This window comes from Scaptodrosophila lebanonensis, unplaced genomic scaffold (genome assembly GCF_003285725.1).
Source record: "Scaptodrosophila lebanonensis strain 11010-0011.00,11010-0021.00 unplaced genomic scaffold, SlebRS2 tig00001415-arrow-pilon, whole genome shotgun sequence".
NCBI classification, from domain to species: Eukaryota; Metazoa; Arthropoda; class Insecta; order Diptera; family Drosophilidae; genus Scaptodrosophila; species Scaptodrosophila lebanonensis.
In genome coordinates, this window is record NW_022060742.1 from 2,037,363 (window position 1) to 2,051,577 (window position 14,215).

General features: G+C 40.4%; 1 protein-coding gene across 1 annotated transcript in view; it reads left to right on the forward strand.

Moving 5' to 3' along the window:
• The window catches only part of LOC115633145 (formin-J), a 55,072-nt gene that overhangs the window by 37,708 nt on the left and 3,149 nt on the right, over positions 1–14,215 (forward strand). The window contains exons 4-10 of the mRNA XM_030530554.1: positions 1,318–1,351; positions 9,057–9,204; positions 10,892–12,009; positions 12,441–12,791; positions 12,869–13,248; positions 13,311–13,637; positions 13,800–14,046. Of these exons, the coding sequence (XP_030386414.1) occupies positions 1,318–1,351; positions 9,057–9,204; positions 10,892–12,009; positions 12,441–12,791; positions 12,869–13,248; positions 13,311–13,637; positions 13,800–14,046 (2,605 nt within the window). The remainder of the gene's footprint in view (positions 1–1,317; positions 1,352–9,056; positions 9,205–10,891; positions 12,010–12,440; positions 12,792–12,868; positions 13,249–13,310; positions 13,638–13,799; positions 14,047–14,215) is intronic.

The following is a 14,215-nucleotide window of genomic DNA, read 5'->3' on the forward strand; positions in this document are numbered from 1 at the left end:
AGCCCTACCCCTCCCCCTCCCTCCTCCCTCACTACCCATCCAAACAAAGAGGTCCCTCAAAAACACGATGATGTGATGAGATGCCACCGCCCCCAAAAGTGTCAGTTGCGTGACTTACATTTCGCGTTGAGATTTTGCTTTCGTGTGTCATTTTTATTATTTTCTTGTAATGCTGAAAAAGCGCAGCTCAATTTATTTTAATTAAGAACAATAAAAAGCCAAATGCATTGCATATTCAAACTTCAAGCTCCACTCCTCCTCTCTCACCAACTCAACTCAACCCAACCCAACCCAAACGAACTCAAGTCAAGTGTGGGGCTGCGGCTGCGGCTGCGCCTGCGCACGCACAACTGCGCTCAATCAAAGTCAAAACTGGGAGCTGACGACTCCCGTTGCAGGGAAGTGGTATGGGGAGCTAGGGGGAGCTAGGGGGAGCTGACACCCTCCTTCCAGTTCTTACAGTTCATGAACTTTACATGAAGACAGGGCAGGATGCGGCTTGTTTGTCAATGACTAGCCGACGAGTTGTTAAAACTCTATTTATACATATTATAACTACTATCTTACAAATACCCATGCACAAAGCATATGCAACCATGTTTCTCCCGACAGCACATACTTGTAGAATTTTTGAAGTGCATTTAAATGAAGTTACCATCAACATAGTACCGCCAAGTTTTTAGTGGGTGTTGGTCTCCTATTTTGATAACGGACTAGAACAAAATATAAAGCCATAAGCTGCATTATCTATAGATCTGGAAAGCAATTGATGGCACTATTGATAGCGTCGATGTTTTAGAAATTTTGCCACTATTGATTGATTTCTTTCGATAGCAGCAACAGAAGGAAATTAGAGGGTTTTCTGAATTGATTCGTTGCCATACAAATAAATAGCCTTTCAAACTAAAACTTAAACTCTTTTTAACAGAAACTCTAACCGCCTGTTCGTGGCTGAACATTATTATATAACTAGGAATAGGATTAATGGGTACAGTACAGGTAAAGTTGATTTTAATTGCAAGAGTGTAGTGGGGAAAAAGGTGGGTGAAGGATATACAAGTTTTGTACTTGTTATAACAAGTGGACTGGATCTGACTCCATCCACTCTTTTTTCACAGCCATTCAAGCGAAATTTACTGGTAAACTATTTCAATAAAGCGTACTAAAAGTATTTCTTTATTTATTTATAAATATGCTTTTAAGTTAAGTAATAGCCAGACATTTAAATAATTTGTTACAGTTTTTTCTTTCTATAAATTCGTTAAAGTTAAGAAATATTTTTCTATTTGTAAATATTTATCTTTTTCCTCTTTACAGGCCTTAAAGTTCTGCCGCTGCTCAGCAACCTTAGGTGAGTATAAAATATAGCTCCAGACCATAGTCACTTAAGAATATGTAACGATGTGATGTAATTGACTTTTCCAAATGATTTAAAGGACTTGAGAGGCTATTTATTTTAAATTTAACTGCGTATATGTAATCGAACTCTCAAGACTAGATAAAATATTTGGTCTAATTGTTTATAGCAAATAAGTGATAGACACACCATAAATCAAGAGCCATTCTTATCAACGCTAAGAAACAGTTGTCGCAGGATTTAGGAACTTATTGCCTCAATAATAAACAAAAGTACAACATAGGTCAACAGCAGGTGTCGAATTTTAAGCTCGTTTCGGAGTGTTTCCAATGATTTCATTTAGTGTTTTCACATAAATCTAGATTTGGAAGAATCTTTATGTTAAAATTAGGGACGACAGAACAAATTGTTTGGCCCAAAAATTTAAGTTTTATGATTGTAGCCTCTTTCATTTCCAAAAACTAGGTGTCTAACCAGACGGAGGGATGTGCATGTCTATATCGATTTATCTATAATATAGATAGATTCTAGATTCTAAATCATGCGAATCATCTCTCTATCTTTATAATTTTAATAGAGAAGTCAAGCTACACATTTTTTCAACTTCCTTTACTTTTTTAATGTGCTGTTGACGCTGAAGAGGCGAACTCAGTCTAAAAATGTGCTTTAGCTTTGTCAGAACTGTAACCAATTATAATTCTTTTGTCTTGATTAACTGCGAGTTATTGTTTATTTAGTTTCGTAAGATCTGCGCTGAGAGTAAAATTTCAATAATTTGCCCCTCGCTATGCTCGCAATTCTTCGAATCAATGCAAAAAATGTTGATTGAACACATTAGCAAAGAACTGGGAAATAAATCTCAGATCTAATCTTTCTCATCGACTTGGAATAAAATAAATTTCATTTTAATTGACTCGGACACATTGAGCTCAGCTCGATACGTTCATGCATTTATCGTACTCGAGAAGAGGCATACCTGCCAAATATCTCCCATGGTCATCTAAGAATATCATAAAGCACTCTATCATGACAAATTGGACGAAATAAAGAAGATGTGCGCAAAACCAAACACACATGCATAAATAAATTTGCATGCATTGGCTACGTGGCTTAAAAATATGTCCAATATTTATTTTAATATTTGCATGGCTTGTCGCACATGTTGTGTCTTGGTTTAGAAAACCCTGAAACACACCCACATCATCAACAACAACAACAATGACAATAACATTCAAACAATAATAATAATAACATCATAACTATTCGCCAACATGGGTCTTGTTGCTATTGGATTCAAATGAACAACATAAACAATTTAACGCGGTTGCCTTTTTATTGTACTCAGATGGATTTACAAATCCGTTCATTTGCATGGCAAACATTTTCACATGACCAGCAGGCATCATTATCTGCGTTTTATGCCAACGACTTGGATCGCACTGGGGGACTCGAGCTCGCCAGCCACTTCCACTTGTCGGGCATCGATCAAAAAATGTTAACAACATTGACGACGTCTTGTAATCAAAACAATAATACAACCCGAACAAAATATATGTATGTATATCTTTGCTGCTGCTCAATGCCAAAGCGCCCAAGACTTTTTTTTTAATAAATAGTGAGCGTACGGTGTTAGCTGGCCATGCCCCTTGCCCACTGTGCCTTGCCCCAAGCTAAAGAAATGCCGCCTGGCTACAAACAAATGCAAATATTTAGATATACGCACCACACTGTTGTCCAGAGTGGCGCACAGTGGGAAAAAAAGTAAAAGCCTGATTTTGAAGAAGAAATAATAATGATTATATGTTTTCCAGCACAATTCCACGCCCCTTCGCACTTTTTTATATGAAACAAGAAAATAATGCTAAAGTCGAGCGAGCTCAATTCTTAAATACCCTGTAGCTCCCACAAAAAGGAAAAAAGGAAAAAAAAAATTTTTTAATTAATTTAAAAAAATTATATTAATTAAATTAAAGACATGGATATCGAGTTTGGTAATTCTAGCTCTTGTACCTTCTGAGATCCTTGCGCTCATACAGGCGGACGGACGGACAGACGGCTATATCGCCTCGACTTGTCACCCTGATCAAGAATATATATACTTTGTGGGGTCTGCCACGCCTCCTTCTGTGTGTTACATACTTTCGCACAAAACTAATATGGCCTTTTACTCTTTGGGGTACAGGCTATACACCTAATTCTGTTTTACACGGCTTTGATTTAACACGGTTTGAAATATAAAATTTTATTCTATTAAGCACGATTCAAAATAACACAAAATAAATAAAAAAAACACACAGCTGTCAAACAGCTAGAAACCATTCTTATATGGGCCCTTATGCACATTAATAAATGTGTTTTAATGAAATAAACACCTTGTTTTTCACTGATTTTCATAGGTTTTAGAGATAAGGAACCAATAACCTATATTTTTTGCACGGTTTTTCTGAAACCAATCTACCGAGTAAAAACAGAATAGGTTGTACATTTTATATCAAAATAGCGATGATAAACTAATTAATTTTAAATTAAATGAGAAATGATTCATGTACTCATCATTCCTTCTATTCTATAGTTTAGTTAAATACCCATAACCCCTTGAATCTATTTCTCCATCTCTACTTATTTTTTGTTGGGTCTAATAACCTATCTGCATAGCTGGCTGTTTGGCAAATAAATTCCCCCAACGAGTCGGATTTGTTATTAGATATTTTTGTAATTTTTATAGGGCTTTTTTATTTCATTAGTTTTAAATTAAATACATTTAATAAATTATATTTCCTTAACGGAGCCAGCCCTTTTAATAAAAACAGAAGTAGCCAAACCGAAGTCATATTAGTAATTAAATATTTGGAAGTAACAAAGATAGAATGAAATGAAGTTGGAATTGTACAACTAAGTACTTTATATGAAGAATGTAATGTAAAAAGTGATTTTCATTTTTTTTTTCTTAGAGCAGTTCCCATTTTCCTATTATCTTCTATTGGGGTAACTTGAAAGAAATTGCTGGTATGTAGAATTTTGGCACCACTGTGAACCGGTTTGTGTTTTATGCAAATAAAATTTGTCGTTGCGTCTGCAAACAATCAATTAAATATTTAATTAGTCAACAATAAATCAATTAGTCAGTGCCCGGACCCGTGCCCCAACAAGCGACAACATTCTCGCCCAGCCCGGCATAAATATTAATGGACTCCATACAAGTAGTGCGCTTGGCTCTCGTCTTGTTGTTGCGCATGCGCGGCACAAGTTGACAAACGTTTTTTGGATTTTCGGGTATTTGGTTTTAAAGCAAATTCAATTAAATTAAAGAAGTTCACTCGAATCGAAATGTACAATTCGGCATGGCATGGCAATCACTCAAGTGGATGCCTGCCTGGCTGGCTGGCTGGGTGGCTGGCCACGCCCACTACACCAAGCGAGCTGCCCGCAGTATCCAACGACTATCCATCCAAGTCTAGCCCCATCATTCAACTGCCTAATTGATTGTTACGTGCCATTTGTGTTGGCATTTGTGCAGTTATTTGACTGCCTCAGTTGGACCAACTGAAGCAGCGCCACTCTGTTATGTTATGCCAAATAGGTACCCCCTACCCCCCTCCGGCCTGAGCATCCCACTCATTCACATCCGATCGGTCCATTGTTATTCAAATTAAACGCTCGCGCGCATTTATTAAATGCGTAGTTTCGCGCTTTTGAATTTAATTCCGAAAAGCTTTCAAGCATTCAAACAATGGAGGAGGAATGAAAATATCTCCGATCAATAATTCTTCTTTATTTATTTTTTGCGCGCTTCGATGTTCTTTAAAAGCCATCTATTTGAGTAGCAGCGATGGCGTAGTCTGGTAGCCGGCAATATTGACATCGCATTAAGCCGCTTAAGTCGCTGTTGTTTCTATAATTAGATAATTTATTTTTGGCCGCCCCTATTAAATTACAACATAATATATAATTCGTTTCATTTCCCAGACTGTCAATCACAGCGCCAATGAGTTGACTGCCATTAGCTATGCCGTTTAGCTATGTTTTTAAGAAAGCCGCGCAGACTTCCGTCTTATAGCTGTAATTTCCTGAATAGCTTCCCTATTCGGCCCTTCCCCATATAACTTGCCCGACTTCCGCGTCTAGTCGCGCCAACATTTTACGACAACCGAGAATCCATTTCATATACTATATACTAGACATATGTCTAACAGACATGCCAACAACAACAAGAGAACAGCAACATCAGCAATCACGTGCCGCCGATGTTTGTTGACGCCGAAGTCGCCGCCGCCGCCGCCGCCTATAGGGTCGTCATTATAAAAAGCCGACAGCTGAACTCTCGCTCATCAACTAATATAGTGAGTGTGTTCAGAAACACTAAATCCGAAGCGAAACTTCTGCGCGCGCAGCACGTGGCAAGGACAACAACAACAATGGCAGCAGCAGCTCGCAACCAACAACAGGCCAAAGCCAACAGTGTTGCCAGTAAAAAAGAAGCCAGAAATGGTTAAACAACAAAAAGCCACTCCCCACATTTTTCCACACTAACTATAACTATTTGTATAAACAAATGTTAAATATTTTATGGAAAATATAAATGCAACAGATAATATTAGTTGTAAAATAAATGTACACCTATCTAGAAATTGATGTACTTGTATAATCATAGTTTAAACATCCCACCAAATGGCTCTTCTGACAAAAAAATTGGAGCCAAAGTACTTTCCGTTTGGTACATAAGGACACAATTTTCAGAAATCGAATCTCCATTTTGAAATCGCAATGCTTGAACATTTCCTTACAAAATGAAATGGGAATAATAAAGAGAATAACAATAGTATTTCAGATTTAAATTCAAATTAAAATAACGTTACATCCCTACTTTTGAAACCTTCTTCATGGTCTATACATATGTCATTTGCGGGTTCTATATGTGTTTGTCATTTTTTTATGGTACCCTTAACATTATTGCAGAAATAGTGTAAATGGAAACGATTCCTTGTAAGACTTTAAATGGTCTGAAATATCATTTGTAAAATGGTCAGACAGGCAAATGGTTTGCACACAATTTATATATATAGAATGCTCGTCCACAGCAACCGGTTTGAAATGTCCTTTACATTACCGAATAAAAAAATCTGCGCTGAATTTGCGTGCCAATTATTTACTCGTGTGACCACAGCATACCGAATAATTATCAATTAGAGCAATTATTTAGAACCAATAGATGAAAAAGTCCCACAGCGACGGTCAGAAAGGAAAACTATTTTCTTACAAATAATTGTAGCAAATAGTTGTCAATAAACTTGTTGTGCAAATTATTTGCCCAATTCCCGCAACTAGTTCGATGCTATGGGAAATAGCTGAGCTCCCAACAACAACGGCGCAACAACCAAAAACAACAACAAACACACAGTAGCAGGAACAACATTCGTTTTTGTGGCTTTTTGGCGAAAAGGCTCGAAATGGGCCGCTCTTTTTTTCATTTTTGATTTGGTTTATTTTTGTTGTTTTTGTTTGGTGCTTCAGCTTCGGCAGCGGCAGCGGCACTGGCAACGGCATCTCTCTCTGTCTCTCTTCGCCAGCGACTCGTGGGCGCCTCAGCGTCTGTATTGCCTGAATGAGGACTCTCGGGCGACTTCCTGGCAGTTGGCTTTGATGTGTGCGCGTTATTAAAACGAAGGCGACAAAGGCGCTATATCGCTTTATATACAAGTATATACATATATGTATATATATTCGTATACTGCCTATATATTTTTACAAATATTAAATGCAATTAAAAATTGGCACTCGTCGTTATTGTGTGTTTGTGTGTGTTCGTGTTTGTGGCCATAAAAGGAGCAAGCAACGAGCTGCAGTCGCTTTGCTGCTGTTGCTGCCCTCGCCAGTGAGCATTGAGGCGGCAAGGACATTGCGCAAGGACGTCGCAAAACCAGTACTAACGATTTTTGCTAACATGGCAAACATGGCATGCGAGAAAAACAACAATAGCCACAGTAACAACAATAATAAAGGCAGCAGCTGCCACTTGTTTTGAACCTGTCACCTTTATCGTGTAGCTTAGTGTCGTGCCGTTTCGTGCAGTGTAGTGAATTGGAAGTCGAAGTCAAAGTCTATTGCCAAGGCTGTGCCGTCGACTTTAAGATTTTTCGTTTGTTTGTTTGCGTATCGCCGTGGAGCCGTCAAAGCTGCAACGTCGTCTCACGTTCTGTTGCTCGCTAAACCGCTATAGTTGTGGCGCCTTGCAGCTGGTCCAGAATCTGAAGTGAGTTGTCAGCGGTCGGGCAGAGGGGTGAGCGAGAGGGGTCTTTGCATCTTTTGGCAACTCGCTTGGGTTACTGAGTGTCAGAGCTAAGACAGGCGTCTACTGTTGCACTCAATTATTCCATGCTGGGCGATTTGCCAAGCAACCTCCTATCCCCCTCCTAGAGCTACGGGCGTGTTCGAGTGCGTGAACGTGCGTGAGCGTAAAAGCCCCAAAATTATCGGTTATTTCATGGACAAAACAAGTGTCAAAATTTTAAGTAAACAGGGGGTATACATATATGTACATTTACCTATAACAGGTCAACCTATAAATCTTCGCAAATATTTAAAAAACCTCAAGAAAGTATCGCTCTTCCTGTTTGAAAAAGAGACACTTTACCAGAAGTTCCTGTAGAAATTGGAAACTCGCTTCTAACACGTTATAAATAAATGAAGTCAACAGGCAATGTCCCTTCTGCAGACTGACTTCGTATTTTAGAAACTGAGTCTATAGAAGACGGAAGTTGTAGACTCCTCTATTTCGGTCCAGCTTGACAATTAAACCAATATCATAATCAAAATTTTAAACTAAATTAAATTATCTTAGACAATGAAAAAAAAAAAAACAAATATTGGTTTGAGCGCTTTAAACCTTTATAAGGAGAATTATTGAATTAAAGAAAAGTCTAACATTTTAACAGCAATCTCCGTAGAATTGTTTAAAAGCCTTCTAATTCATTTCAACAAAAATGTAAAATGTAAATTCAAAAAAGTAAAATAAACTCGTATAGACTAGGGACTAGGAGCGTCTGCATACCAAGTTTGGTTTATGTACGCTCAGCCGTTTCCGAAATCCAGGCGTTCATCCAGACAGACGGACGGACGGACATGTCTAGATCGATTTCTCTCGTGTTGCTGATTCAGAATATAAATACTTTATGGGGTCGGAGATGCTTCCTTCCGCCCGCTACATACGTTGCACCAACCTAATATACCCTTTTTACCCTACGGGTACAGGGTATAAAAATAGCAAAAGTCTGTACTGGAGTAGTTGAAAGGGAGCTACACCTCCTGAAATATATATAAGTACATGGTTTTAAATTATTTTCTATTACCGACAAACTTAAGAAATAATCACGCAAGTTTGAAATATAATATCGAATTGTGTTTCGTGAATGTGCATGCTCGTGAGGACAATTATTGTCACGCGCACAGCTCTACTCCTCTCCAAATGCAATTGCAACTCAATATTTGCATATTTGCCATAAATCGCATATAAAAATTCTAAAACAAATGACAGGCTGGCATAAATAAGAAATCAATTAAACGACATTGCAAGAATTGTCAACGGCATGCAAAACAAATTGCGAATCGCGCCAGTTGTGTTTGAATAATAAGCTAGAAATCCATTAACTTTTAATGTACAACCTCCTTCTCTCTTGCATGTCTCCCTTGGCGCCCATTGCAGAAAAGTCGCACAGAGTGTGGGCGATATCATTGTACAATTGGACGTATTCGAGGAGCAGCGAGAATGCGACGAGGCGCAAAGCCTGCAGGGCCCCGACGGCCTCAATCTAAACTCACATCTTGATGTCTTCTATGCAATACTGCGACAGGTGAGTGAAAAGGGACTTTACAAATAAATGCTTTTCACAGAAACTTAAGGAAAATGTTACACAGCCTTGCTTAGATTGACAATTAAGAGCCAGAAGTCAGCCATTGCGTTGAAATGTGACGCGTTTTCAGTTTGGGTCGCAAAGGCTAAATGCACAAAATAGAGCTTGGAATGTAAAAAACGAGGCATAAATGGTTTTTAAATAAAATGCTTGACGTTGCGAAAGAAGTCTCTGGGACAAGCATATTTTTTGTTATAAAAATAATATTGCATTATTCTTTTTTTTCTACCAATAATGGTAACACTTATCGCATGAATTCTCCCAATAGTACAGTTAATTTTTACCGTTATAACATTTTATTAAATCGAGCGCCCTTTATTGTTTATAACCTTAATTAAGATTTATAATTTTATAATTATACAGGATATTTAATTTAATAAGTGTTGAAGCATTTTTTGGTGCTTTGAGAACCTTCAAAGAACTTAGCTTCCTTCTTTTCTTATAAACCTTATTTTAGAGAACCCCCCAAAGGTTCTAAATTTGATTTGGGTATGGACCTTTTGAAATATTGAGAAATCCTTTGAAAATGCAAACGTCCTTGCTAGATCGTGATATTCGGCGAGAAAAAAATTGAGCAATGTAAGAAAACATCAGCTTGCCCCAAATTCGTCACGAACTCAATCAAACGATTAAAACGCGACCTGGACAATTAATTTCATGCTCACTAGAATTTGTTTCATATGAAAGAAAAAACTGTTCAAACCCAGATTTCCTTTTATAAACTGGCAAGAAAGTAAAATTAGTATTACTCACAAAAATATACTGAAAATTTTAAAATTGTCCAAAACGTTTCAAATTATGATAACGACTGATATTTGATTCAAATCTATTGCTTATAATATCAGGCATATTTCCGACCCTCTTACAATTTGTTCTTACTATTAATTTTATTTTTTTAATATTTTTATTATTAGGCCATGTCACAACAGTTGAAAATGTTTGCTTATTCAAATGTATTTATTATATCAAGCCTTTCACAATTTTTTTTCATATCAGGCCTTTTACACTTTTTTAATCATTGAAATTTGTTAATATGTTTACTTTTTTATTATTATTTTATTTTAGTATATTATTATTTGTTATCCAAGGGACCACACTTACAGAATTTTTTAAGACTGCAAGCAATTTTCAATCATGCGCTATGTGATGATGGTAGGCTTTTCAAAGGCTTCCCTTTGAGTTTTCAACAAAATTGAAAAGCTCTACGGTAGGCTCAAATAGTCTTCCAAGAAATTTCGTTCATAAGATGACGAGAGCTCCCAAATACGTCATGGCTGCGCTTAAACGCAAATTGAAAATATGGGAAGTCAATAATAGAGAGTTCTGCCATATGTAAAAAGTCTGTCACATCTGGCGTAGGGGTACTATTTACCCATTTTATTTGCCATTTAATTGGAATTTAATTGTGTATTACGTATAGTATGTTCCAAATACCGGGCTGGAGTGCAAATAGGAGCTCATGGGTATTCAAATAATGGTGTGGAAGCGTGTTGGTGGGCCTGCCCAACCCAAGGTTGTTTACTGCAGCATTGACGTTGCACGCAACAACGATGTCGCACAGTGGTGCAGCTAAAGACTTACAGTGGTTAAAATTTTGATCGCTATATCCGAATTTTTTGCTTCACAGGTGGCTGACAAGCCGCAGGAGGTGCCTTTCCTCAACATACTGCAGCACCTGTTGCGCATCGATCCCAAGGATCCGGTTAGCGATATCATATGGGACACCACAGAGCGTTTGGTGCACCGCGCCACTCTGGTGGAGAATCATGAAGACTCGAAGCGCTTGCTGCGCACGCCCAGCACACAAAAATTCACCTGCCCCGCCTGTCGAGGCGGTGGGGATGCCAGCAGTCCCACACGCAAGCCTTCGGGGGTGCCCAGCACTTTGCCGAATGGCGGTCCCTTGTCACCCACACCGCACTCAGCCAGAAATAGTCATGGTGGTGCTGAGGCAGCAGGAGTACCACCGCCGCCACCACCACCGGCGACAGTCACAGTCAATGGGATGGCACCCCTGCCACCGCCGCCGCCACCACCTATGCACAATGGCAATGGCGCGCTACCGCCTCCGCCTCCACCTCCGATGAGGGGACCACCCGCGCCCCCGCCTAATGGCAATTTCTTGCAGGCGGGTGGCGCAAACTCTGCCAGACCACGTACCCCGGATCCGTCTCTGGGCGAGGCTGGGGCTGTTCTGTTACCCCAACAGGACACACCGGCCCCTTCCACCAGAATGAAGACACTCAATTGGCTCACAATACCTCACAAGAAAGTGCTGGGTGGTGAGAATATTTGGACCACCATGGCCACCGATCATCAGCATAGTCCCAGAAAGGACATCGATTGGCGAGAGATGGAGGATTTGTTTTGCCTGCAGTCGACCAGTGCACAGGGCTCCCCCAAGTTGGGACGGGAAGGCAGTGCTGGCGGCGGTGGCGGTTCCGGCAGTGGTTACGACACCCTCGATCGTAAAGTGAAAAAGGAATCCGTTGAAATCACGCTCCTCGACGGCAAGCGTAGTCTTAATGTGAACATTTTTTTGAAGCAGTTCCGCAGCTCCAACGAAGATATCATACAATTGATACAACAGGGCGCTCACGAAGACATTGGCGCGGAGAAGTTGCGGGGTCTGCTCAAGATTCTGCCAGAAGTGGACGAGCTGGATATGCTGAAGTCCTTTAACGGTGACAAGGCGCGACTGGGCAATGCCGAGAAGTTTCTGCTACAGCTGCTGGAGGTACCCAAGTAAGTGTATCACACGGAAAGTCGTAATAGTTTAAGAAGCTATATCCTTAAAACCGGGGATTTTGGCATGAACACCTTTAAGGATGAAGGTGTTTAGAGAGTCATACGAGACAAATGCATTTCATTAAACCTTAGGGAATGGATGATAATTTGTTGATCCAATAAGATACCATGAAACCTTGAAGAGTGAGTGACAATCTTCGGCAAAACCCTACGATTTTTAGCGGACTTTTAGTCTGCCTTTCCTTTTTTAAACAGAACATTTTAATAGTTGAAAGAGAAATAGAGACCCTTAAGAATTTAGATGAAAACTTTACTGTTTTCGGTAGTTTAATTGTTACATCAAAACATTAGTTTCCATTTACATAATAGCTACAGGAATAAGTTTCGACCCAGGATCTAACTCACTGTTTTCTCTCGTTATGCCATAGCTACAAACTTCGCATTGAAAGCATGCTATTAAAGGAGGAATTTGCGGCGAATATTGGGTACCTGGAGCCCTGCATCAATTCCATGTTATATGCTGGTGATGATCTGCTCCATAACAAGACACTGCAGGAGGTGCTTTATATGGTCGTCGTGGCCGGCAACTTTCTCAATTCGGGCGGTTATGCTGGCAATGCAGCAGGCGTGAAACTATCGTCTCTACAGAAACTTACAGATATTCGCGCAAACAAGCCGGGCATGAATCTCATTCATTTTGTGGCACTACAAGCAGAGCGTCGCAACCCCGAGCTTCTTAAATTTACCACTCAACTGGGAGCGCTAGAGAATGCCACCAAGTAAGTGATTATACGAGTTTAATAGACTACAAACATAACCCTGTTAACGATTCCTCTTTTCCTGTGTGTGTGTGTAGAACCACCTCGGAGCAAATCAACAATGAGATAAACACGCTAGATGGTCGAATTCGCAAGATCAAGCGGCAGATCGAACTTCCAACCACGGACGCCGACATCAAGCAACAAATGCATGAGTTCTTAGTGCGAGCTGAAACGGAAATGTCCGTGCTTCAGGCTGGCATGAAGGAGGTGGAAACCATGCGTCTTAAGCTAGCGGATTTCTTCTGCGATGATGCGGCCACATTCCGTCTGGAGGAGTGCTTCAAGATCTTCCAGAGTTTCTGTGATAAGTTCAAGCAGGCAGTCAAGGAGAACGAGAGACGCCAACAGCTCGAGGAACAAGCAGCACTTCGTCGCAAGCAGCGCGAAGAGCAATTGGCGCGCAGAAATAGGCCAAGTAGGAAGTCTCAACCACTTTTTTTACAATTATTCCTTAACACTCTCATTTTTTGGTTGCAGTTGGTCAGGCCGGTACACCTGTCTCCGATACAGAGCATCCATTTCCCACGGATCAATCATTCAGTGGCGATCCACGTGCCAGCCCCGCATTGTCGCGTCGACGCATGGGCTCCTTTAACAGTGGTTGCGATGTCAACAGTGGGTTCATACGCATTGAGGCCCACGATGGCATGTCACCGGATATCACGCCCAATGGTAGTTTGAGACGTCGACGTAGTCGCGTCCTTGCCGAGGAGGACGATCTAATGGAGTTCCTACGCAGCTCCACGGGCCCACACGATGGGGCGCACATAAGTCGCGAACGCAAAGCTGCTTACGGCAGTCTGGGTAAGTTGAAGAATTTGCAGTAGTTGCAATGAATCTTGGACTCACTCATCATGGTGTTTGTCTGGCAATACCGACAAATTTAACACTGCCGTGGAGTTCCTTCCTAGGCATAGTCTCATTGAATCCAATGAGCCTTTATTAAATCTTTTGTTTTCATCCAAGATCGCTCCTGGGCGCGTCGAGCACGCTCTGGAAGTTCCAGTCGCAAACGACCGGAGCTATTGAATATTGGCTTCGGGGTCGATCGTGAGCGCGCTTGTTCACCTGCCCCTATACTCCAGCAAGAGCGCATGCAGTCACCTCTGGCTAGTAGTGGTGGCGGTACGCCCACAACACCAAACACTGGAGCACCAAATTCCCAGCAACAGCAGCAACAACAACCCCATGCAAACGAGGATGCGAAACCGAGGTGAGTTTAGAATACTTCTTTCCCTTACCTGCCTACCAAGACGTCCTTAAGTTAGATAGATAGATCCTAAATATAACCTAACTGGTGTTGAAATCTCTCGAAGCCTCTTTATATTAATTATTTAGGCAAGTATCTCATGGATGGTAAGGCACTGAAACCATTTAGGCCC